At 41.3% G+C, this 26,252-nt stretch overlaps 1 protein-coding gene across 1 annotated transcript in view; it reads left to right on the top strand.

Moving 5' to 3' along the window:
* Window positions 1-8,629, top strand: part of IQCB1 (IQ motif containing B1) — a 28,967-nt gene extending 20,338 nt beyond the window's left edge. The window contains exons 10-14 of the mRNA XM_054970855.1: window positions 1,382-1,524; window positions 1,939-2,087; window positions 3,663-3,791; window positions 6,566-6,722; window positions 7,808-8,629. Of these exons, the coding sequence (XP_054826830.1) occupies window positions 1,382-1,524; window positions 1,939-2,087; window positions 3,663-3,791; window positions 6,566-6,722; window positions 7,808-8,034 (805 nt within the window). The 3' untranslated portion in view covers window positions 8,035-8,629. The remainder of the gene's footprint in view (window positions 1-1,381; window positions 1,525-1,938; window positions 2,088-3,662; window positions 3,792-6,565; window positions 6,723-7,807) is intronic.
* Window positions 8,630-26,252: the final 17,623 nt, after the last annotated feature.

Below are 26,252 nucleotides of genomic sequence, written 5' to 3'. Positions count from 1 at the left end.
CTAAGCTGTTTGTAGGAGAGTATCTTGCATCCATGTTTAATATAAATGGCATTTTTAAAAATTCTATAAAAGAAATTATCTAATTATGAAAGTCTATTTAATTATGAAAGTCTATTTAAATCTTTCATTATGAATTCTATTGTGCTAAAATCTAAGTACATTAAATATAATTCTACAACTACTACAGCCAAGCAGAGATAGTATTATGCTTTTCCTTGAACAACCTTTTTCCTTAGGTTGTTTCCATTAGAAAGAAATACAAGTGACATAATTGTTACAAGAGCAGCTGTGGATATAGGCATAGTCTCCAAAAATGTCATACAGCTCAGCTTAGCAACAAGAGCTAAATTATTTTTTCCTAGAGAATGATCATACACAAGTTTGATCCTAAAGAAAGTCCACTAATTACTCTCAAGTTAATGTGCGTAAGATTGTAGCCTTTTAAAACATATGTAGCCTTAAAGGGGTGGCCCCTTAACTATGTTGACACCATTTCTGAATTGCAAAGCTATCCAAACTTCTAAACTTCTAAAAGTTGGTGCACTCTCTAATTTGTAGACTAGAAATTGCTTACATACTTGCCAATGAAAGCTGGTCTAGTAAAATGTATCCCTTATTAGTTTCTAAACAGCTTGTCTCAGAGTTGTCCTCAGAGTTGCTATAGAAATAAAGAAGGCTTCCCTGCAATACAGGGAGAAACAGTCATTGGCAAGACAGATCCATGGAAGATTGGTTTACCAATGTCTTCTAGATGTGATGACTAAATTAAATCTCCATGTATTCAGAGTTATATATCACTGAACAAGATGCTGGTGAGGGGTGTTCCTTTTATAGCATGCTTGTGGGCTTCCACGAGGTGTCGAGCCATTTAGAAGATGGACCATTGATCTGATCCAGCAGCAGTGTTCTGATATTCTCACTAAAAGACATGGCTCAGGCTTCTATTTAGCAATTGTCATGGATTGGCTATAACATCGTAATAATGATAACGTTCAATTTATATATCACCCTTCAGGACAACTTAACACCCACTCAGAGTGGTCTACAAAGTATGTCATTATTATCCCCACAACAGCAATCACCCTGTGAGGTGGGTGGGGCAGAGAGAGCTCCTAGAAGCAGTGACTGACCCAAGGTCACCCAGCTGACTTCAAGTGGAGGAGTGGGGAATCAAACCCGGTTCTCCAGATTAGAGTCCCATGCTCTTAACCACTGGCTTCTGAGTCTACAGAAACTAGGCCAGTATCATGGAGAGACTCCTGGATTTCTGCCATGTTGTTGAATTAGGCCATTCAACAGAAGAGTAGCCCAAACTGAAAACAGTTTTAAATGCGGTCTGGGGAACTTGAAGCCTCTACTAATCACTAAAACTTTACTGTAGAGCTAAACGAGAACAGGAGATGAAGCATTTAAGAAAGTTAAAGGAAGAGGAGAGCCTCCATCAGCAGTTGAAGCTTCAGAGGCAGAGAGCCATGAGGATATTTCATGAACGCCAGCTTACTCTACTGGAAATTGTCCATCCAGGTACTCAGGTGTTATGGAATTAGAGCAGATGTTCAGAATCAGCACAACGGAGCTTTTTCAACTCCCCCCCCCAAAAAAAACCCTTTTAGTATTGTCGTTTGTTCACCTAAAACATCAGTATAATTAAAAATAATTCTGTGCCTTTGGTGCACTAAATTGCGCCTTGTTAAATGGCCAGGAATTTATTATGGATGTGTCCTCTTCCCTCCACAATCCCCCAGAGAGAGACAATGCATGTAAAGGTAGTAGTTGGTGACCAGTCAGACAGGAGTCTGCCGCCTTTTGTTTTAGATCAGCTATTTCATGCAACACCTGGTATCTCTTGTATCCCAGGGCACTAATGAACCTCCAAAGACATCCTGTTGATATGATTACAAACTTCCTTAATCTAGATCTATATCATTTATTTCCTAGGTCAGATAGATAAGCATATGCATGAAATGGAAGACAAATCAGCTCTAACTATTCAAAGACATTGGAGAGCATTCAGGGCACGGAGACATTTTCTTCAGCAAAAACAATCTCTTAAGCAACACAAGGCTGCTTTCATCATTCAGAAAGCGGTAAGTATGCTGCCAGGGAGCAGCATGGGACATGATGCACTGTATCTACTTGTATTTTTTTTTAATGTCATTTATAGTCCGCCTATCTCACTGAGACTCAAGGTGTACACGGTGAGATTAGTACAGTCAGTTTCAAAGACGTTTCCATAAACAATGCTATAGGGTAAATAAACACAATTTACAAAGACATAGCATTAGTAAGAATCCATACAGAGTTGAAGAAATGTTGAAACAGAACATAAGCAATTCTAAGGCCGACATTAGACCACATGAAGCACAAGTAGCTCATAGGAGCACATATTTAAGACAACAGGTAGTACATAAGGCAACATAGTGGTGATATCTGTGGTCCTTATCTCATTTGTGAAGCATCTGAGAGCCCCCCCCCTACAGTACAAAAGACTTTTTGAATAATTTGGTTTTGCATCATTTGTGGAAAGCTAGGAGAGTGGAGACTCTCCTGACCTCCTCAAGCAGGCTGTTCCACAGGGTAGGGGCCACCACAGAGAGAGCCCGTGTACAAGCTGCTGTTGATTTCACCCATGTGCAGGGTAGCACCTGTAGGAGACCCTGTTCAGATGAGCAAAGCTGCCGTGGAGGAACATAGAGAGGGAGGCGGTCCTGTAGGCTGTGAAGAGCTTTGTATGTGATAACCAATACCTTGAACTGAGCATGATCGCTGATAGGTAGCCATTGGAGTGACTGCAGAATGGGGGTGATGTTCATGCTTCTGCTCGCTCCTGATAACAATCAAGCTACAGCGGTTTACACCAATTGGAGTCTCCAAATTAATTTGGATGGGAGACCTATGTATAGTGCATTACAATAGTCAAGTTCTGATGTTACCATAGTATGGATCCAGGTGGCCAGGTCAGCCACATGCAGAATTGTGTAAAAGACAAGTCAGTGGGAACTGGAAGTGATACAGTAGTATGTCACATGCATAACCTTTCCCTTCTCAGAAGGGCTTCAGTAAAGCATAAGCCAGACATGGTAGAACAAGAGGTAACCCACTTAGCTGCACTGCAGGGTACACAGCAAAGGAATTAATCTTCTGCTGCACTGTCCTCTCTGCCCTGTGCCAAGCAGTCCTGTATTGCCCACCTTAAAAAGCTCCAGTGGGGTGGTTTTGGGGGCATTCTCTCTGCCCCATGGACTTTCTGTTGAGCCTGAAGACCATTGGGAAGATCCCAAGGATGCAGAGAAGAATAGAATGTAAAGCCCGTGCTTTGTGTTCAGTACTCAGCAACAAGCCCATTTCACTCTTTTATGATAATTTCCTTGTAAAAACTAAGGCATTTTCATGCACAGAGCACTGAACCAAGAATCAAACTGTGGCAGTTGCTGTAGGGGAAGTACATGGAGAAAGAGCTGTAAGAATGTTATGATTTAAATGAGGCCCAGTGGTCCAGAGGATCCAGTTGTTCATTCTTGGATAAGCTTCTATGACATTTTCCTTTCATAATGATGTTCCAAGTTTGCCAAAAAGCCTTTTAAGAAACCATCCCATTGTAACAATGCAATTTCTATAAACTGACAGGGGAACAGACTTATGCAATCCTTTTGTTTCAACAGGTGCTTAAATTCTTGGAAAAGCGAAGGAAGAGAAAAACCTATTCTCTTTGCAAACCACCTAAGGCCCTCTCAGATGAACAAAGGTTATTGTTGGATAAAAAAGTAAAGGACTACATCAAACTACACCCGGTACATCATCAAACTTCCTGTCTGGGGTCCTCTTTGTTCCCATTGATTTGTGCGTCACTGTATATTTGTGCGTCACTGTATATTTCACTGTATATTTCAAAGGACTCTAGAAGATAAGGCTCAGTTTGCATGGTCCCTTAGGGGTTTGTATCTGAAATCTGCTTTTGTCCCAGGTGAAATCTGGGACAAAAGCAGCCTAGGCTGCTGCAGTCAACACTTTCCTATGACTTAATGTTGTAGAGGAAAGATTGGTCAATCTGCCATTTAGGAGACTTTGTCCTTCTTTATTGGTGCCTTTCTTGAGCTTCAGAGGAGGGAGTCTAAAGAACATCTTGCCTGTCGAGTGAGATCTGGGCTGAGCTTCTCTTCCCTCCTTTGTTACAGATTTTTAAGCCTGGGTATGGCAAGCTGTTTGGTGCAAGGGAGGAAAACAGCCAAAGGATTCTTAGCCTTTCGTTCACAGCCTGTGGCTCTGAATGAGCCAAGCCAGTGTGACCAGGACCAGGCTAGGATATTTTGTTGTGTTGTATTTTTGTTTCTTTAAATTGTATTTTTGTGTTTTTTTGCAAGCTGCTTTGAGTCCCTGGTAGAAATGCTTAAGTAAATGTAAGGGGGAAGGTTGAAATTCAATACTATAGGTCAATGAGCATCCCTTGGTCCTTAACGCTAATATGGCAAAATAGCAAAGAGTCCAGTAGCACCTTTAAGACTAACCAACTTTATTGTAGCATAAGCTTTCAAGAGCTACAGCTCTCTTCATTAGATGCATCTGGCGAAGAATGCTGTGGCTCTTGAAAGCTTAAGCTACAATAAAGTTGGTTAGTCTTAAAAGTGCTACTTTAGTTGGTTAGTCTTAAAGGTGTTACTGGACGTTTTGCTATTTTGCTACTGCAGAATAACATGGCTAACTCCTCTGGAATTAATATGGCAGTAATCCTGACTAGACATGGGCATGAACGGACACCCCCCTCCCCCCGAACAAGCTGTTCATTGTTTGTTCCCATCCATGAACAACGAACAGTAACAAACATGACCCTATTCACAAACATGTTTGTTGTTCGTTGTTCATGGCCCTTTAAAGATCCCTTTAAACTATCAGCTGGCAGGTGGCATGGGGGATTCCCCCCTGCCACCTGCCAGCTGATAGTTTAAAGGGCCCTTTCCTGCCCCGTGCAAGGGGCAGGGTCCTTTAAACACCCCACAAACTGACCTTCCCAATGTCTAATACCTACCAAATTTGCAGGGGACATAGTCCTTCAAAGACCCCCCAAGTTTCAGAGAGATTGCACCCCGGGAAAGGCATGATCCATGGGTCCCCCCCTTTGCTGTCATTTTCTCTTCACAGTGGCAAAAACAGGACTGCCTGTTGGAAGACAGCTACTTTGAGGGGTTACAAACTGACCTTCCCAATGTCCAATACACATACACATAGTCCTCACTGTCCTCTGAAGACCCCCCAAGTTTCAGAGAGATTACACCCCGGAAAAGGCATGATGCATGGGTCCCCCCCTTTGTTGTCATTTTCTCTTCACAGTGGCAAAAACGAGACTCTGCTGGAAGTACTTTGAAGGGTTAAAGCCAAAAGGAAAGCCAGGAGTTCAGACTGAGTTCAGTCCCTGCCGTTGCCAGAGGAATTGATTGAAAGGCCCCAGAGTGTCTGGCTTGACAAACGGCTGACGAAGGCAACAAACAAAGCTTGCAACAACCACTTGTTCGTTTAGAATGGAGCCTCACGAACAGCTTGTTCGTGAACGGAAGAATGGGCTGTTCGTGGGTTTTTTTCGTTCGTAATGCTGTTCGTGCCCATGTCTAATCCTGACTGAGCAGCAAGTTTGAAAACTGTGCCACCAGTACAGAAAGGGGAGGAGTCTATTAATTCCTGTGCTAATTGTAATAATTTTTAGTCCTATTCAAGGTAATGAAATATTGAAACCCAGTAGATAGATTTCTGGTGTAGTTCTCTTCCAAGGTAAACTAAAAGAATAAAGAAGAAAATGTTCTTGACACTTTAGGATATTTCTGAGTGCTTTTGTACCTTTTTTTCTTATTAACATTTTTAGAGTGCTCTTGTGGATATGAGGGCATCCTTTTGGATACTATTATTTCAAGAAAAGCTTTGTAAACTATTCCAGGCATTGAGTGTGTGTGCATTGCTGGGCGCAGTGATGTTGTCACAAGCACTGTCCAGCAGGTGTCTGTGAGAGTTGTATGCCTGTCTATTGCAGCAGTGCTGGTTGCGATGGAGGCTCTTTTCAGCTGTTCCTGGAAGCTGCCTTAATCTTCCAGAACTGGCTTGATGAGAACCATGGCAGGAGATAACTGACATGTACTGGAAACAATCATGATCTCTACAATATCTCTTCCTATCTTGAAAAGTTACAGTCTTTACATAGCCTTTATGAGAGTCGTACATGCTTTACACATGACTGGTGTGTAATGTTATGTAAACTCCTACTGTTGATGTAAATTGAGAAGAAACCATGAATATACTGACCTTGCTGTAACTTCAGTCTGCAAAATGTAAGATACTAGGCTTGCTGGGGGCTTTTTTTTCATGGTTAATGTAATAATACAAATTTGCTCCTTCCTGAATCCTAATTAGGAAAGGAAATTTATTCAGTGATGGATTGAGAGCTCAAGGGTGAAAAACACAGGAAGAAATGGTGATTAGATTTGCAAGTGCCCAAGGAATGCAAATGTTCTGTGGTAGACATTCCACAAAGGTTTGAAGCCGATAACTGCTAACAGTGACAGGCACCATCATTTTTCTCCAGGCTTCAGAGATGTCAGAAGAAATGAGCAGGGAGCTTCATCAGCAAGCCCAGAAAAAGCTGGGCCAGTACTTGATGAAGAGAAGCATGGATCAGAAGGCTCAGCAGCACAGAGAGGCTTTGCTAGCCCAAGTCCACGCATATGTGGATCAGCTGATGAGTAAGTGGCCCTCTCTTCCTTTAGCTCTGCTCAGATTGTCCTATCATCTTAGTTATACTGCAGCAAATCTTGATTGAGATAAATGAACTGACTAATGCATGGTGGTCGACAGCAGGCCTCCAAGCTGTGAAGTTTCTGTGGAGATCATCGTTGGCAGTATGAATTATGAACTGTGTACCCTGTTGATACTGCAGCTGTTTTGCTCGTACTTGTATTCAGGTTTTATTTTTCTGTTTGTAATGACTATTACCTCCATCTTAGTCATGTGTACTTGGATGTAAGTCCCACTGAGTTTAATGAGACTTACTTTCTCGTAAGTATATGTAGCCTTACATCTGTTATCTGAAGTCCCACGAGTTCCAACCAATCCCAGGGAGTGAAGGTTTTGCTGCTCTCCCACGGTGCTCATTAAAACAAAACGGTCATGGTAATACTGGAAGTTGAGAGTGCAGCTTATGTAATCTGGTTTGTTTTTTCTGTTTAGTGCTAAGAACGTTTATACAAGGATGGTTTAGAGAAGGTAATAGAAATCTTCAACATGCAGCAGGGGGCAGTTGCTTTCCTGTTATCTTCTGAACCATTGCTGTATATGGTCTTTTGTTCCTAGAAATGGCTCTTGAGTGTGTGATAAAAGATGCAAATGCCTCTCTTCCCAAACACTCCTCATTGGCCAAAATATAATTACATAAGTGACATTGCGCCCACTTATAATGCCACGCCAGAACCTTCTGCCTGAGGTCTCACCCTTCCTCAGTCTGTGAGTGTGAATCTAATAGTGTCACCAAACTCTGAATTTGCTTCTTCATGCAGCAGCTTCCATCATGGACTGTGACTCTTCAATTCCCCAGTTAAATTATTAGGCAATAGTAATGCCATTTTTAGCCTGAGGTTCATTTCATTGGTCTTCATGCAGCCCGTCACTACCTTCACATGCTAGTTCAGGCATAGTGTGCCAACTATAATAGACTACAATCACATTAACTTTAGGGATGGCCATTATAGCCAGAATCATAGGATTGTACTGCCTGTTCCATAAGGAAAAATGAATGTGTTTTGGGTTTCCCCTCCCTTCCCCTTTGTCACAGGTGCTCCAAGTCTAGCAGATGTTACAATGAAAGATCTGGATCTCTATGTGAGTAGATCAGTTCCTGTGATAGCCAGAGCCAAACAGTGCCACTACACCATGTTGAAACGCACACAGTGGCCTTGGTGGAAAAAAATTGGAGAAGAATTCTTAGATGAAGAAGGAGTCTCTGAAGATCTTCTGTGTGCTGAAGTAGGAACTCTGTTCATTGGTGGAAGTAAATCGTAAGACAATTTGGAGAAGAGAAACTTGCTAAATTCTGTGTGATTTGACACAGAGCCTTGAGTGGGGGGAAGGTACCAGACTTGTCCAGCAAGCCAAAAAGATGATGTAGTTTTCCTTGCAGCTTTTTTTTTAGGGGTGGGGGGAATCACCTATCTGAATTGGGGTAAGAATTCTGTATTATAGCACTGAATTCTGATACAAGAAAGTTTTTATGCAATCCTAATGACTTACAAGAACTAGCTTTGTCAAGAAATTTTCAGTATAATTGTAACAGAAGGGTTTGTAGAATGTCAGCAGGGCTTGGATGGTGAGAAGGAAGGAAGGAAGGAAGGAGAGGCAGGGTAGTTGTAGGCATCTGCATGGGAATGGACTCTTAAGGGAAGTGAGACAAAAAAGGGACAGTGGGATACGAAACTTAAATCTCCCAATTCAGAATATCATCCTGGATTCATTCATATTTTGATCTTGAGCATTTAAAGTATACTTGGAATTTTTGACCATTTTAATGTAATTTTACTAATTTTTTGTGAACTGCCTTAAGTATCCATTTTGGGTAAAAAGGCAGTAATAGAAATAAATAAATAGTGAAGCTTTTTTATTTAGAATATGGATCTACTGCTTCTCCAGAGACCTGCTCAAGATGACTCCCAACAAGACCAAACGAGTCATTTTATAAACCAGTCCTTAAGTTAGAAGCAAGTCCAAATCCCTTAGTTAAAAGCCTGAGTATGGTGCCTGAAAGACAATAAAGTAGGTGCCAAATGTGCCTCAAGGGGGAGGGCATTATAAAGGTTAGGTGTCACCACTAAACAAGCCCTCACGGGTTGCAACCTGCCTCACTTCTGAATGTGGGGGCACAGAGAGCAAGGCTTGAGAAGAGGATCTTGAGTGATGAACGGGGCACTACAGGAAGAATACTGTAAATACTCTGTGCATCTTTTCCCTTGTGCTGGAAATGTGTGAACGTCTGTTTCCTAATTTGTCCCGGCAGGCCAACTCTGATCAGTAAGGAACACATACAGACTCATTAGTTGATCAGAATAAATGGAAATAATTTCCTAAGTACAACGTACAACCCAGCAAATAAGTAACTAAACAATTAACCCTTTAAATCAAGAAAAGACATAAAAAACGTGGGCAATGGGAAAATGTGATGCCTTTTAGACAAAGAAATTAAAAATCATAGATGTGGACAGTAAAAAGAAATGATACAGAGTTTTAGAACTTCAGAGAAGAAACTAATTCTAACCTTTTAATATGCTTTTTCATTTATCAGAGGCAGCCTCACCCGTTCTTAAGGAAAGTGCCAACTTTCCCCCTGCTCATTCAGTTACCCAGTTAGTTTCTTTTTAGGGTCTGCTTGGCCAATATATTCCAAGAAAATTCCCTTTCTTGGCAATAATTTTCATCAAAGAACTTTTTTATGTGCCCCATCTTTATTACCCCACACAAGTGTGTGGCAGGCTGTTGGCTTACTGTCTGTGCAACTTACTGGGTCTTTGGCTGTATGTAATCATGAAGTTCTGTAGCCAAGACAAAGCCATTTTTTCTTCTCATTAAGCAAGTTGTTTAATTATCACCTTCACCTGGCCTTTGCCTTGTGTCTGAGCTTCTGAGATCACATGTTTAGGCTGTTTCCATTGACAAAAATTCTTTTTATCCATCATAGCTCAGCCTGTAACAGACCAAACTCAGAGATCTTCGTGGTAATTAGACTGGACTTCTTTAGTGTTCAACGGTCAGATTTGGGACCAGAGTAGTAATGTACTTTTTTGTTTTAATGCAGTATTGGCCTATGATCCACTGAATCATTAAATAAGTAAGGAAACAGAATTCTATAAACCAAATTCATTCTTGGACTGAAATCTTATAGGATCCTGGCAGTTCTGTCTGTCATAAGGATTTTGAGAGCATAAACTCAGACATCTTTAATTTGAGTAACAATTCATATTGACATTATCAGTAATCTGACTTATGAAAATGAACATCAGTAATCTAATTTATGAAACGGTCAGAGATCCACAAGCTCGCTGCATTTACCTGTTCCAGGAATTCCTGGAGAGCGCTGATTCCTAGCCCCATGTTCCATCTTCTAGAACTCAGAGGCTACCGTTGTGTAGCATGAAAGTTACAATGATGGAACAGGTGTATATACAGCTGATAGACTAGGTGCACTGGTTCCTGCATTATGAATTTTATTATGTCTTGCTAGACTGTATAAATTGTCCAGTATGAGTGGGGAATGACAAATGTCCCTCACCTTCTATATGCTGTCCATGATTTAAGTCATCCTCTCGCTCTAAAAGGTTTTCTTAGGGCTATCTGAGCCCTGGGACCAGATTACATGCCCTGTGATTGCTTTTTTTGTTTGAATACAGCCTCTCTGTTTTGCACCACTTTAACTTGGCTGCCCCTTTAGCTACTTGGAAGAAAAACACCAGGGGAAGGTTTCTCTAATCTGTTCCACTACAGCCGCTGCTACATGCTCAGCTTCTACATAGACCCCATACCAGTTGTGCTATCAACAATATAGTTGATTTCCATAGAAAGGAATCACAAAGGGTCTTCCACTTGTTGAATCTAGGGGATCTAGAATTTGATGATTATTTTATTATTTATGTTATTTATAGTCTACCTTTCTCTCTGAGATTCAAGGTGAATTACACAGTGTGAGTCAGTACAGTCAATTTCAAAGACATTTCAATAAACAATGTAAGAGGGTAGAGAAATAGAAATTTACAAAGATATAAAACCAGAAGAAATTCAGTACTGAGTTAAAGAAATGCTGAAACAGAGTATAAACAATACTAAGATAGACATATTAAACTACATAGAAACTACCCAGTAGGATCATACTTAAGCAACAGACAGTACATATTAGTAAAGTTTACAGTCCCTACCCCTTTACTAATGCATCTCTTTGAGACCACTTCCTTACAGTACAGACAGCTTATCTGAGTAAAATCTCTCTTGAATAATTTGGTTTTGCATAGTTTGCAGAAAGCCAGGAGAATGGGAGCTTTCCTGAGCTCTTCAGGTAGGCCGTTCCATAAAGTAGTCAGCCATGGAGAATGCATGTGTATGGGCAGCCGTTGATTTTGCCTATATGCAAGGTGGCACTTGCAGAAGGCCCTGTTGAGATGAGCAAAGCTGCCATGATAGAACATAAGGAGAGAGGCGGTCCTGTAGATACGATGGACCAAGGCAGGGGAGAGCTTTGTATTTTTATTATTTATCTATTTATGTCATTTATGGTCCACCCTTCTCACTGAGACACAGAGCGGATTACGTAGTATGAGATTAGTACAATCAGTGTCAAGGACATTTCCATACAGTATCAAGGACATTTCTATAAACAATGCCATAGGGTAAATAGATACAAGTTTAAAAAGATACAACATTAGCAAGACTCCAATACAGAGTAGAATAAATACTGAAACAGAACGTAATCAATTCTAGGACTGCCATTAGACAACATGAAGCACAGGTAGTACATAGGAGTACATATTTAAAGCAACAGATAATATGTAAGGCAACATAGTGATGAAGTCTATGGTCCCTAACTCATTAGTGAAGCATCTGAGATCCCATCCCTACGATACAGCCCTCCCATTTGAGTAAAAAGCCTTTTTGAACAATTTGGTTTTGCATCATTTGCGGAAAGCGAAGAAGCGGGGCGGGGGGGGGGGCTCTCCTGACCTCCTCAGGCAGTTTGTAATAGCTGATACCTTGAATTGAGCCCCTTAACCGTTAGGAAGCCATTGGATTGACTGCAGAATGGGAGTCATATTCATGTTTCTCCTAGCTCCCAATAAGCATCTTCTGGAGGCATATCGGAGCAAATTAATTTCAGGAATGTCTGATGTTGGGGTTTTCCTAGTGCCAAATGGCTGAGGGAAAAAACAAAATAGGAAAAAGCTAATAAACTACATTAAGATTTTTTTAAAAATATATTGGTTTTCTGGATCATATTACATGCATGCATGGGTGGGGGGATAGTTTTTGTCTCCAGCATAGTGGTAGCTTAGTTACCACTATAAAATGGAATTGAGCGAAGCTTCATTCCAGGCTGTCTCTGCACTGCTTCATATTCCAGACACTGGCAGTGTTCATTAAAGCAGTGCACTCCAAGATCTGCTTGTTGAACAGCTTTGAAGCAGCTACAGTTTGCTGTTTTCAGGTTGCATGAGAGCATTTTGAAAGCTGCCAAGATTAAGGACCACAGCAGATCTACTCATTGTTCAGTCCTCTACACTCTCCCTTTCTCTTCAGCTTATTCCCTATCTTGTCATACTTTGTTCACTTGTCAGACTGGACTCTCTTGTTTTATGAGTCTTTTGCTGCAGTGCAGTTCTGAACTCTTCATAATTATCCTCATTATAGCATCCTTTTATCACAGGGAGATGTTCACAAAAGTGTCCTGCATAATGCATTTCCTCTCAAGAAATGAACCCCCTGGCCTGTGTTAAATAGCTGGTGAATTATAGAGCTCTCTCACCAAAGGGCCGTTTATTGTCATGCTAATGGCCTTTGCCACTTACCACCATTGAACTAAATTATGAACTCCCCCATTGTAATATGCAGGTTGCTGCATAATGGAGCTTCCATTTTTAACCCCCTTTTCAGTGCCTGATTAAAGGTACCAGTGGACTTAAACCTTCAGGGCTATTGATCATTAGTATAAATACAGTTCTTCTGTAATCTACAGCTCTTCTCAAAAGCTGTGTGGTGTCTGCTTTTACCTAATACTAGGATCATGTCCTTCACTTGTTCGATGAAAACCTATTGTTTGAATAATGGTTAAAAGTACTAACTGGATTTCTGCTGAATTTGAAATTGAATTTTAATTGGAACTGACTTCTGTGACAGGGTAAGTGATCCCATTGTAAACAAGTTTACGTGCCTGCTTCTGTCCAAGCAACACAGTTTATACTATACCATTTCCCAAGCATTCAGCGCTTCACAATTTGGTTGAGAAAGTCACTATTGAGGCTTCAGTGCCATACTGCAAAATCATGAAGAAGCAACCACAAGTCTTCCTAAGTACTGTCATGTATCGGAAAGGCCACCAGCTTCTAAAAGAGATTTTATAATTTCAGGTTCAAGTGATCTCTTTACTGTGAAGTTTGCCAGGTGACTTTGGGCCATTCATTGTCTCCACCAAGCCTACCTCACAGGGATGTTGTGAGGATACAATGGGGAAGAGAGAATTATGTGTACCATCCTGAGCTCCTTAGAGTAAGGACAGGATAAAAATATACTAAATAAATATAAGAAGGCCCTGCCTGACACAGAACTTGTTCGTAAGGCCAGAGCCAACATCATGATCCCCTGCTTTGAAGAACTAGTATACTCATGTCTGCTAATAGTGAGCTGAAGTGGAATTCAGATGCTGGAGTTTTCTGGTCTGAATATATGTTTTCTCTCTTTCTATTTCTCCTTCCAAAAATTTCTTGCTCCTGAACATTGAAAGTATTTATTTAGTTCATTTATAGCTCACCTTTCTCATTGAGACTCAAGGCAGGTAATAGTCCCACAATCTAAAAGGCTAACTCTGTTCCAGACAACTCACTTCCTACCCTGGTGCGCCTCCAGAGGGCGCTGCTGTGGAGGGAAGCCCAGAAGAGGCAGCCCATCCCTCAGAGTGTGCCGTGGTGGGAAGCCCAGGCCGAAGTGAGGCACGGAGCAGGTGACTGCCCCTCCCCCGCCTTCATTAAGCAGTGATCAGGAGCAGCACTGTTGGAATGCCTGCCCCCCACCTTCACCTGGCTGGGATCAGGCACGGAGCAGGTGGCAATGTCCAACCTGCTTCACCCAGCCTGGATCAGGAGCAGAGCAGGTGGCAATGTCTCTCCCCCCACTCTGCACCAGCTGGGATCAGTCACGGAGGAGGAGGCAATGCCCGCCTGCCCTCCCTCCCTTTTCTAGAGCCTGTTGTATTTTTTCCCACAACAGGCTTTGTTACTAGTAAAATATAAAAAGCAATTTGATCAGACAGCATAAAACGTCCAATAAACAATGCAGTAGTACTAGGATTACAGATTTAGAAAACAATGCAAACAAACAAAAATCTGACTGAGTTAGTGAGACTCATTTAGTGGCTTGGGAGCCACATGTGGGTCTTTGACATGCCACCTGTGGCTTTTCCGGGCACCAGTATGACATGAGCCCCACATTTCAGGTAAGTGGCTAAGGTAAGCCGATTACAAGTAGAAAACTTGGCACAGAAAGAGGTTCTAACCTCCCTGTCTACTGCAATGCATGAGTTCACCTTGAAGAGAACTTTTAACATAGGAAAGCATTTTGTTTTTAACATGAAGCCCAATAAAGAGTTCTAGAGAATCTGAAAACTAGCAAACTGTTTTGTGTCATAAGTCTGACTCACTCTAGCCCTTTCCACGGGCTGCCTAAGGTTCAGCTGTGGTAGGAGGAGACACGTTCTCAGTACTCTGCTCAGAAATAGTCTGGTAATTTAAAAGGTTATAGTTAAATTTTAATATTGTCATATCATATTATTGTATGTGTATGTTAAGTACAGTGGCACAAAGAGTTATACAATAGTCATGTGGCTGTTATGGTTGATGGTAGTTGTGAATGTGGTTTTCTGCAAGCATGGCACATAATGCAGACATAAAATGCAGAAAGTGATGTACAAAGGTAAACTAGTAAAAAGGGAGGTGATACATACAGTAAGCATTGCAATAGGCTACAGTTCTGTCCCCTTATAAAAGCAACTTCTTGAGCTTTCCATTATACTACTGATCCCTTTATTAAAATACCTTCCTCAGTAAAATCATGCAAAAGTATAGAAGTCATTTCATCATCTTGAACCTGTGTGAAGTTCTGCATGAAACTGCCTTGAACTGATTTATCATGGATATGCCCTCAAATTATTTTCTTAACTGCTCACCTTGTCCATAAGCTGAACTGCTTTTTGATGCCTTTCACATGAGAATGCCCTTCAAAAGCATACAGTGCTGTTCAAGATTAAAACAAAAATCTCAGTTCATAACAAAAATGATCCATAGGGCTTGAGCATATATACCAAGGCTTTCTAGCACCTTTCCTTTTCAGTACAAGATCTCCTGCATCCCAAAGAACTGCTCTCTAGGAGTAGAGGACCTTTTGGAATAGCAGCCAGTAAAATATAAAGAGCAAAAGACTTCATGAAAATACCTAGGACTCTGAATTTAGACAAAAGAAAAATTCTTTGGAAGGTCTCCTGTAAATGGTAAAGCTGCCTGAAAATTTGAAAAAAAAACAGCACAGATTATTTCTATGAGACACATATTAAAAACATCTTAAATATTGCAATTTCCAGCATGAAGCAAAATAGGTTATTTTGTTTTTGGCTTCAGTTGAAAATCAATGAATGATAACAATCCATTGAAATGAAGTATCTCTGCTTTGATGGGCCAAATAGGTCAATTTTTAAAACAATCAATTTAAAATATAAATTCTTAAACTCTCTACATAAATACACGGGTGGGGGGAGGGTTACTAAAAATCAAATAATAAAAGCATTAAAGCAAGGCCTGTGCCTTTAAGAAACAAATGTCTAAGTGGTCATTGTGAGGCAACAGACAATAGTATTGCCACCATTCAAGCTTTGATTTCTGTTAGTAAAAGGCAGGGGGAGGGACCTTTCTACAAGTGATTTGGCCTTTGAGGGAGGACTCATTGGGGTCAGGTCCAGCAGTGATCACCAAATGACTTGCTACAACACGACTTGCATGACTCACCCAGGCATGGCTACTTGCCATTGTTCAATAGCAGCCACCACACGAAAGTCAGAGTTTTAGAGTAAGTTTTGGAGTTTCAGTCTAGGATTTAGGAAACTCAGGGTTGAACCCCTGCTGTGTTGTAGAAACTGACTAGGTGATCTTTGTTCTAGTCACACTCTCAGCCTAATCTACCTCACAGGGTTGTGAAGATAAAATGGAGGAGAGAATGATGTAAGCTGCTTTGAGTCCCTATTGGGGAGAAGGGTGGAGTATAAATGAAGTGAATAAATTATAAATAAAGCTAAAGAGCTGGGGTGGGGGGCAGATAAAAGGTTGGTTGGTGAGTGGGAAGGAGAGGAGGCAGCAGGGAAAGAGAGATGGGGGCTAATAGGAGGACAGATAAAGGAAATAGTGTGGGGAAGGGGTTACAGGAAGAAATGAAGGGACTGCCTCAAGTCCTGCTTAATAAATACTGAAACCTCACTGTTTATTCTCAAGTAATAAAGAGTTATCAATAGTAGTAGCAGAAAATAAATAGTATTTCTTGAAACTAAAGTCATGTTTTGGAACAGTATGCACACTCATATGCCTGTAAATGCGGCCATTCTTCTCTGTTAGAGGTATATTTAATGATACTGTGCTTGTGAACATAGTCTCATCTGCAGTCACCAAAACATTGCCTGCTTATACTACTTTTGCATCACATCTTGCATGACTTGCATTTATCAGTAATGTACCTTTTCATCAATTTCTTTTATTTTTTCATACTCTTGCTGAATATGAGGCAGGTTCCTTTTGCAGCAGACATCTTCTAGCTATTTGGAAGCCAGCAATAAAAACTAGTGAGTTGGATCTAGAGCCTCTTGCCTTGAGGGAAGCCTCCTTCTCTCAAAGGAAAGAACATCCACCAGCAGCATGAATTTATAGAATCCAACCCAGTGATATTTCAGTAATTGCCAAACATTTCCATGAATTGTAGTCATATCAGTTATGTGATATTTTATGGGCTGGATCCAACCAACTTTCCCAGCGGTAATGAAGGGAGGGTGATCCTCTTTGACCACCACAAAGACTATTCTGGGGATCATGGGACTTGCAGAGACAAAAGCCATGTGGGCTGTAATAAAGAGAGGTATTGGGTAAGATTAATGTGAAAACGCTGGCTGGATTCAACCCTATATTTATACAATTGTTAGTGTATTACCTTTATGTATAAAATTCAAAAGAGTTGTAACTTATACAACTTTAATGGATATATTTTATCTCATAGAAATTAGTCAGATGATAGTTAATATTCATCCACTTCCATTTACTGCTAGAGGTGGAAAGACCCATTTTGCAGTGAGTTGGACATGCTTTTTAGCATGTTGTCTTCAGAAAGCTAGTCTGAATATGTCTTTTAGAAATGTACTGTATTTTTTGTTCCATTTTATTTTTCCTGTACTACTTCCACAACCTTTCCTACTACTATGATCTAGAGAAAATCCCCTTCAAGCTTCAAATACACCTATCAATCAGATATCCAAATGTGAGCAAGACATCTCTAGGGAAATGTAATGGGGTACCTCTTAATGCCATCTAATATGTTGTCCCTTGCTATGCTTCCATCCTTGTGCTCTGGCGGAAGTGAAAAAAAACAACACATAGGGGAGGTAAAAATATGTTCCTGCTCCCAGAGGGCAACTGTGGAACTGGAAGAAAATCACATGATAGCCTATATAAATGTATTTATCTTGTGCCCCATAAAGTTCTTTCTACTACCACTGTTTTGGAGAGACTGATCAGAACTCGATATCTGTAATGCAATCCTAAATACAATTACATCTTTCTAAGCCCATTGACGTCAATGAATTTAGAAGGGTGTAACTCTGCATAGGATTCCAGTGTTCAAATGCAAGTTGGCCAGAACCAAGCTTGATTGATTAACAAACTTAGTTCAAATACTAGCGTGACATTAACAGCATTCAGGGGCAATCAGAAGTCTGCAAGGCAGGGGAGGAGGAGAATTTCTCATGTTAGTGGAAATTTACCACAGGATCCAGGCCTATGCCTTTAACAGCTGTTTTGGAGATGGCACATTTTTCTGAGCAGTCAAAGCTCTATAGGTTATAGTTGGGATTCTTTGTCCAGAAAGTTCTTCACTACTATTATAACTGCTGTAATGGTACAAGAGTTAGAGGCACCTATGCAAGTGAAACTGTTATTTAATTAGTGACCTGCATTCTAAATGTCAGGAAGACTCTGACATTAGATTCTTCTGTTGTCACAGTTCCACAGAGACAGAATAAGCTGCATCTGCATGTCTGCGTATCCTTCAAAGACATGCATTGGCCATCAAAGAGCAAAGTTAATAAATGAAACAGGCTAGCAGCTGTTTGAAATTTATCCCAGAGGCATCAAGTTCAAGGCATTACTCAACCAAACAGGATTATAAAGGAATTGCCCACACCCATACAAGAACAAATCTATATGGGCACATCACAGGAACCTCAGCCAGACACTTTCTATCTTCTGCTCAAAATACACAAGCAAATCTACTCGGGACATCCTATTGTCTCTGGCATAGGCACCATGGCTGTAGGGGTGTCTGGATACATGAACTCCATTCTCAGACCCTGTGCTATCAATGTCCCCAGTTATGTGTGTGATACCATAGATTTTCTATAAAAAATACATTATTTTGACAATATTCCAGCTTACACAATTTTGGCCACAATGGATATTGAATCTCTATATACCAACATACCAAAGATGGAATACAAACCATTAGGAACATCATCTCTGACAATGCCACAGCTGACCTACCAAGCTTTGCCAGTTTGTCCTCACTCATAAATACTTTAGATCTGGCAATGATTTATTTATTCGGATCAATGGTACAGCCATGAGCACCCACATGGCACCACAATATACCAACGTTTTCATGGCTGATTTGGAGCAGCACCTCCTTAGCTCCCACTCGCTAACACCACTCTTGTACCTGAGATTCACTTATGATATTTTTATCATCTGGACATGTGGGAAAGAAGCACTGGAGAAATTTCACCAGGTTTCCAGCAACTCCCATCCCACCATCAACCTGACCATGAATCAATCCACACAAGAAGTACATTTCTAGACACTACTGTACAAATACATGATGGAAGCATAAAAACCATCTTATACTCTTATAACCTCCCCCCTTTTTCCAGCCCTCCTTCCCCTTTTCTTTCTTCTTTCCCTTTTCCCCTTTCCTAGTACTTTTGTAGGTTTTTTGTAGGTTTTTGTTTTAGATATTAAAAATAAAAAAAATTCAAAAAAAACCCCCATCTTATACTGAAAACCAACTGATCACCAAACAAATCTACACACCTTCAGCCATCATACCAAACATAAAAAACAATGTTGTCTACAGCCAAGCTCTACTCTACAACCATACCTGCTCCAGTTCCTCTGACAGAGATTCTCACCTGTATGATCTACAACAGAGATTTCTGGAATTGTAATACCTACCGGATTTAGTAAGAAAACAGATCAACAATGCCAGAATGATAGCAAGGGATGACCTGCTACAAGATAAGCCCAAACAGAGTAACAACACCACTGGTAGTCACATACAGTTCCCAGTTCAAACCAGTCCAATGCAATAACCTGCAGCTTATGCTGGACAATTATACTGGTCTCTCACAGGCATTGGGAAGCAAATCTTTTCTTACCCCCCAAACAGCTCCCCCAAGCCTAAGTCCTCACTCACAACAATGTACTTCACAACATGGACACAAACTGAAACCAGAGCCTGCAATAAACCTAGACAACAACTCTGTCCTTATATTCACTCGAACAACATAATCACTGGACCTAACAACACCAGCTATACTATTCTCTTGTTCATTGTCGTGTTCATGTTCCCATGTTATATATGCTATCAAGGGTCAGCAATGCCTTCAGTTCTCTTTATCTGATGAACAGGACAGTTCTTTCACAAGAGAATAAATGGACATAAATCTGATACCAAAAATCACAACATTCAAAAACCAGTGGAAGAAAAATTTAACCTCAAGGAATCTTCAAAGTACAGCTTGAGATTGCTGAAATTGAGTTTATTTGCAAATTTGGAACAATGGACCCCCCCACCCCCAAACTGAATAGAGACATTGGATTTTTCTCATAGTACAAATGCTAATTTTCTGCACTTTGCACCCATGTTCTATCGAGCTAATTACAATATGTAATCGTTAGTTTCCTGACACTTGTTTGAAATACCCCTCCCATCCTCTGCCTCAATTATAAAGACTCTTGCCTTTTTCCATTCCTTGCATCTGACAAAGGGAGCTTTTTCTTTTGAAAGTTCATACCGTGGAAATCTTGTCAGTCTTTAAGGTGCTACTGGACTTGAATCTTGCTCTTCTACTACAGACCAACACAACTATCCACCTGAAACTAAGGCATTGCTTAGTAATAATGGGATTCCCAGGCTGCCCTGATTAACCAAAATATTATTTTTACATTTCTGACCTAAATAGGTAGATGTGCAATCTTCCGATGTTCCCCCTTGCCCCCAAATCTCAGTTAGGAAAAACAGTAATATGTTGAGTAAGCTCTGAGATAGTGATAGGCAGGTAGTAGAAGACGTGTGATCAAAATCATACTGCAGTAGTCAAGACTCCTTTCTCTTGCTACCATTTTGATATATGCTTGTTTGAATGATAAGTGAATGTAGGGAATAAAACTGGGTTGAAAAGAACTGATATGATTGTGACTTTGGCTATGAAATGCTTTATTAGTGCAAGTTACCTCAGTTTCAATAGAACGTGCCAAACTAACTCTTTACTACTATAACTGGGATTGCTAGAGCACTGTTGACCTAAGGAGCCTATCAGAGGCCAAGAAAATTCAGTCTTAGATTGTGCCACATCTGTTTCACATGAAAAATACCCATCTCTAAACTAGCACACATATTCAGACAGGAGGAATGAGGATACTTTATGTAAACTGGCCTATGGGGGGCATTTTAGATGAATTGTAGGTTTTCATTGTGGTGGTCAATTGGAATCATTTGTTACATTGTATTCCCACCCCCTTGCCCTGTTCACCTTCAAGAAAGCATTGCTGGAGCATTATTATTACCATGGAAATGTTGACTCTCTGAAGGATACAAATTAGAGGAATAATAATACACAACAGCCATTTGTCTGAACATAATGCCTTAAGCAACAAAACTGCCACAGTACACAATAGGAAAATTCATCTCATCGAGCATGAGAAGCCGAAGCATCCCATAAGTTACTGGCATAAAAGAGAGTTAAATTGTTGCTCATCTTCTTGTCTTCCTCTGTCAGACCCCACATATCAGCAAGAAACTCCATGCATGATCCTGTCACTCATCCCCAGTAACCTCTTTTTGATAAACTTGGTTTCGCAGCTAATTTCAGATCTGTAAGTGGAGCTCTATTAACCATGGAAAAGACAGGGCTGAGGTAGCTAATACAGGCGGTTATTTTCACCCTCCTTGGCAGGCTCCCTCCACTGTGCTCATCGTGAACAGATTCCAGGCCCCAAAGAACCTTCCTCATCTATCACAGCAACAAGTATGCAACATTTACTGAGAAACTTCGGCTTTTTCCAGGTATTAGAAATAGATATATTTATAAATATTCAAGGACAAGAAAAATAGACTACATAAACATTATGAGGGCAATTTGAATAAGTCAAGGTGCTCCATTTTAAACATTGATCTGTTTCAGTTGATATCTGGAGTTTTTAAAACAGAATCCATCCAGAGTCCTTTGAAAAAGGTGGAATAAGAATCCAAATGCTAGCAGCAGTGCAAGATCTTTAGGCTAACCACTGGTGAATTAGGATCCATTTATTTATACATTTTATTTATAACCCTCTTTTCAATAGGGACCCAAAGAAGTCCACAGCAGTGTTTGCCCTCCTCTATTTTACCCTAACAACCACCACCTGTGGGGCAGATTAAGCTGAGAGGGAGTGACTAGCCCAAAGTCATCTAGTGAGCATCCATGGTAGAACAGTACTGTAACCACTATACCATAGTAGCTCATATATAAAGCAATATTTTAAATGCACAATGTAACTTTATTTCCTGTGGACAAAGAAAATAGAGGACTAACATTTGGAATATACCACTGTGCTCCATGTCAAAGTGAGGTTTTATGGGATCTGAAGAGAAACCAGAGTATCAAAAGTGAGGTTTTGATGCCCACATTGGTGCATGCTTCTGACCCCCCACATCAGTCACAGCTAACACTTGTAGATCCTTAGGAATATTCTCCATTACAGTCCAGAAGAACCTTCCTCATGTGTCACAATAACAAGTAGCAATACTTATTCAGAAACTTCTGATTTTTTCCAGGAATTAGGTGCATTTATAAATATTCAAGGAAAATAATAGAACCCCCTGTGCATTTGCAGAACTGATTGCACACAGTCAAGCAGATCTTTAGTACCTTAACCAAACATTACAGCAAATATCATTGAGCAAGTGGTGGAAAGCAGCTTCAGGCACATTTTGATAACATCAGCTTTCTAGACTCTTATCATTCAGGTTTTCCATACGGGCTAGTGGTCCTGATTGACATCTCCCATTTAGAGATGAAGGAAAGTGACACACTGTTAATCTTATAATAGATTTTGATATGTTTGATTATGAATTTTTGGTCAAATAAATGTGTGACTTGGCAGGCTTTGAAAGAAATCTGTTCTTGAATGGTTCTGTTTTAACATGGAGGTCCCAGACAGCACTGATGGCCAGTTGCTCATCACTGTCCTTTCTCTGTGGGATTCTGAAGAGTACCATTCTATCCCCACTCTTTTTAATGTCTACTAGGCTTGTAGGCTAGGTTGTATAAAGACGGCATTTTATTTCATTGTTACACTGGGGGCCTCCAGCTCTGCCTCCCCTTTGCATCTGGTATGGGTTTAGCCATCTTAGTGCTTTCTCAGTGGCTGGCTATGCCTTGGATTGTGTGTGGAGGAGCCAATTGAAATTTAATCCAGACAAGATTGAAGTAACAGTGTTTTGGCAAGATTTGTGACATGGAGGAAATAGGAACCACCCTCACTGATGCCCTCCTGGTGGGAGGGGGGGACCTGGCACTTATCTCATGTCCTGCACATGTTTGTTTTCACATGTATGTGCTCCTGGCACTTGTGCAATGATGTCACTTCCTAGACGTGATGTTATCACACGGGCCATGGGCATGCTCCTGCACTTTCTGTGGGGCTAATTCTGGCTAATTCTGGACTTTTGGGGGCCAAAATTGGCCCCAGTGAAGCACAAGAGCACACCTGCTGCTGGTGCAACAATGTCACTTCAGGAAGTGACATCATCACACCCCACTGGGTTTTCTTGGGTTGCCTGCCAGTGGCAGGTGATCTCTGGTGGGCTTGCCACCCCAATGGGGCAAACCCCCGAAGATTGCCTGCTACCAGTCGGCAACTAGGAAGCCTATTTGGTCCCCTTTGTTTCCTAAGATTTGCCATGGTGGCTTGCAATAATTTCATTTGCTTTGAGCAGAGATAGACTGCTTTCGGTTTCAGCCGGTTTGCTACAAGCACCTGAAGGATCTTTAGAGAGGACTAGACCACAGACCAAGTTGGACATAGCTCAGCATTTGTTTTCTTGAACATTCTAACTTTTGCATGAATTCTATGAATAATTGATTTTGTTAATAAATGTTTTATAGTTACAGATGTGTCTATTGTTGAGCTGTTTCTACAACACAATAGCAGCCCTAATGTATCCAGGTTGCAACAGTAATCAGAAGTGCTTTCTGCCACTTCACTTGATAAGAAACTGCAGTATTTTTTCACACATGCCAACATAGAGATCATTTATTCCATTATATTTTTCAATGCTAGACAACTGTTGTAATGCATTTGATGTACATTGTACAGTGTGCATTGATGACAGTTCAGGCAGGTGATAAAAAACATGGTGTCCTATCTACATGGTGGCCTATCTTCTGAAGGGGGTGAATCATAATAAACATAACGTTCTGATGTGTATAGTGCCTTCTTGTTGCCTTCTAGGCTCTATTCAGGATCCTAGTGATGACCTAGAACAGGGGTCCCCAACATTTCCGAGTCTGTGGACACCTTTGGAATTCCAACACAGGGTGGTGGGGGCAACCACAAAATGGCTGCTGTAGGAGGTGGAGCTATGCACACAGAGGAAACTCGTGTAGTGGGGAGACAAGGGGTAATTTAAAAATACGCTGGGAAAGAGGGGTGATAGAGAATAAAACAAACACTATGGTGGCAGCTGCCACTACTGGAACAATGACATTTTAACTTGCATAGGCAATCAGATCTTTAGTGGCAAATTAAAAGCCTTGCTGGACAACAGCCCCACATGGCCCCACACACTTTCTAAAGTGTGGTTGCCAAGAAAGGTGTTGGCGGGTGCTGTAGCACCACCTGATCTAGGATAAAGCCCTAAATAGCCTGAGTCTTGCATACCTGAGAGACCATCTTCAACCCTAGATTTTACCACAACCTTTCAGATCAACCAGAAATGCTTTAAAATATACCATCTATATGCCACTGTTACCTGTTGTGTGTGCTATATGTGTACTATTTACAAAGTAATGTTGTTATTATCCTCACAACCACCCTGTGAGGTGAGTGAGGATGAGAGAGCTCCAAGGTCCCACGACCTCCCCAGCAGGAGATTGGAGGTCTGGCACCTACCTGGTCTTTTTCTCCCTTGTGCGCTTGCACTCCTGGATCTGCGCGATGATTTTGTTTCTGGGAAGTGACGTCATCGTGCAGGCCAGAAGCGCTCCATGGGGGGGGGGGCAATTCAGGCCCAATCTGGCTGAATCAGGCCCGAAATGGCCTGGATTGGGGACAAAATGGCCTGGATCAGACCCGAAACAGCCTGAAACGGGCCACTGCCAAGTGGCGGAGCTCTCCCCTCTCTGCAGCAGCCTGATCCAGGCCAAATCAGGCCTGAAACGGCCTGGATCGGAGCCAAAATGGCCCAGATTGGGCCTGAAGCAACCTGGAATGGGCTGCTGCCAAGTGGGGGAGCACTTGGGAACAAACTGGGCCCGAATTGGGCTCGCAGGAGCGCACCCTGCCACCTGGGAGCACACCACGCACACGGGAGCGCACCCAGGAGACCCCCACTGGCCAGGTAAGCAGGGGTGGGCAGTGGAAGCAGGGGATCCCCCACCCCCAGCAGGGGACTGGGAACCCTACTCCAAGAAGTTTTGACTGACCCAAGGTCACCCAGCTGGCTTCAAGTGGAAGAATGGGGAATCAAACACAGTTCTCCAGATTAGAGTCCTGCCACTCTTAACCACTACACCAAACTGGTGTTGTGTAGCTTTTAAACACTACACTAAATCAAGCAACCATCCCAACAATATCTTCAAAATGTTCTGAAGTATGGCCCAGGCCCTTCAAAATACTTTTTTTGCATGGCTTTCATGCTTATTTCACCTAATTTCCCATCTGCGGAAGGTAGAAGGCAGTGAGCCATCTTGTTATTCACAATATGTGAAGGCTACCCAAATACTGGTTTGAACAGCCTTTGGTAAGGCTATGGCGTTTAGATCTGGTTCACCACATGAATCAACTCGGTGTCTGCACCAGTACCACACATTCCTGGCAAGGGCTGGATCAATATAGATGCATTCTATATGACTGGCCTGGTTCATACTGTAAGCCTAACAATTATGCCCCACCTGGGCCTTGGAGATTATTAATGGAGATTATTTTAGTACTGTGCACCAAGGCCCTTTGCTGGCAAATGTCCTTTCCTCTCAGAGGACACCCTCTCCCCCGACACTATGAAGAACAATATGGCTTGGATCCACAAGAATGGAGTGTGGCTTTTCCCCCTCCCCCTTCCACTGAGGCCTCTAATGCTTACTGAAATGCTACTTTTGGTCGACAGCATATAGAAGAGGTTGGAGGTATGTCACAGGAGAGGGGAATTGGTGAAAATTGACCCCACTTCTGTCTGTGGTAATTCTCCATTGCATCCAACCCTAAAAATAAATTATGCTCAGTAATCATAATCTACAGAATAGCGTGGACAGTTCTATTTCCCCCTTTTCCTCCCAAAGAGGAATTCCAGAGCATACACTGAAAGGTGTAAGATGGGGATGAACCAAGGTGCAATCCTATGTCTCAAGTATATTTATCTGATTTTCTCAAAATAAAGACAGTGGCTGACTAGGAAATTTTTGCATTCCTTATCTCATTGCATCTCCCAATTCGAAATGGCTTATCTCACTTTCACATTTTTCATTTCAGATGCTGGAAGCTGCAGATAGAAATGTCAACAAATTCTCTGCTACATATTTATAAAGACAAGGAAAGATGTTTGTTCAAATGAGAGAAGATCCTTTCATTTAAACATAATCCAGGAAAAAATGGGTTTCATTATTGCACAGGCAGGGATAGAGACAGAAACTGCTTTGTTTCATAGCTGTCACAATCAGAAACGGCCTGGGATCACACTTGATTTGGCCCAGTGATGAT

This window comes from Eublepharis macularius, chromosome 2 (genome assembly GCF_028583425.1).
Source record: "Eublepharis macularius isolate TG4126 chromosome 2, MPM_Emac_v1.0, whole genome shotgun sequence".
NCBI lineage: Eukaryota > Metazoa > Chordata > Lepidosauria > Squamata > Eublepharidae > Eublepharis > Eublepharis macularius.
The sequence above is the reverse complement of the archived record's forward strand: the minus strand, read 5'-3'. Positions and strand labels throughout refer to the sequence as shown.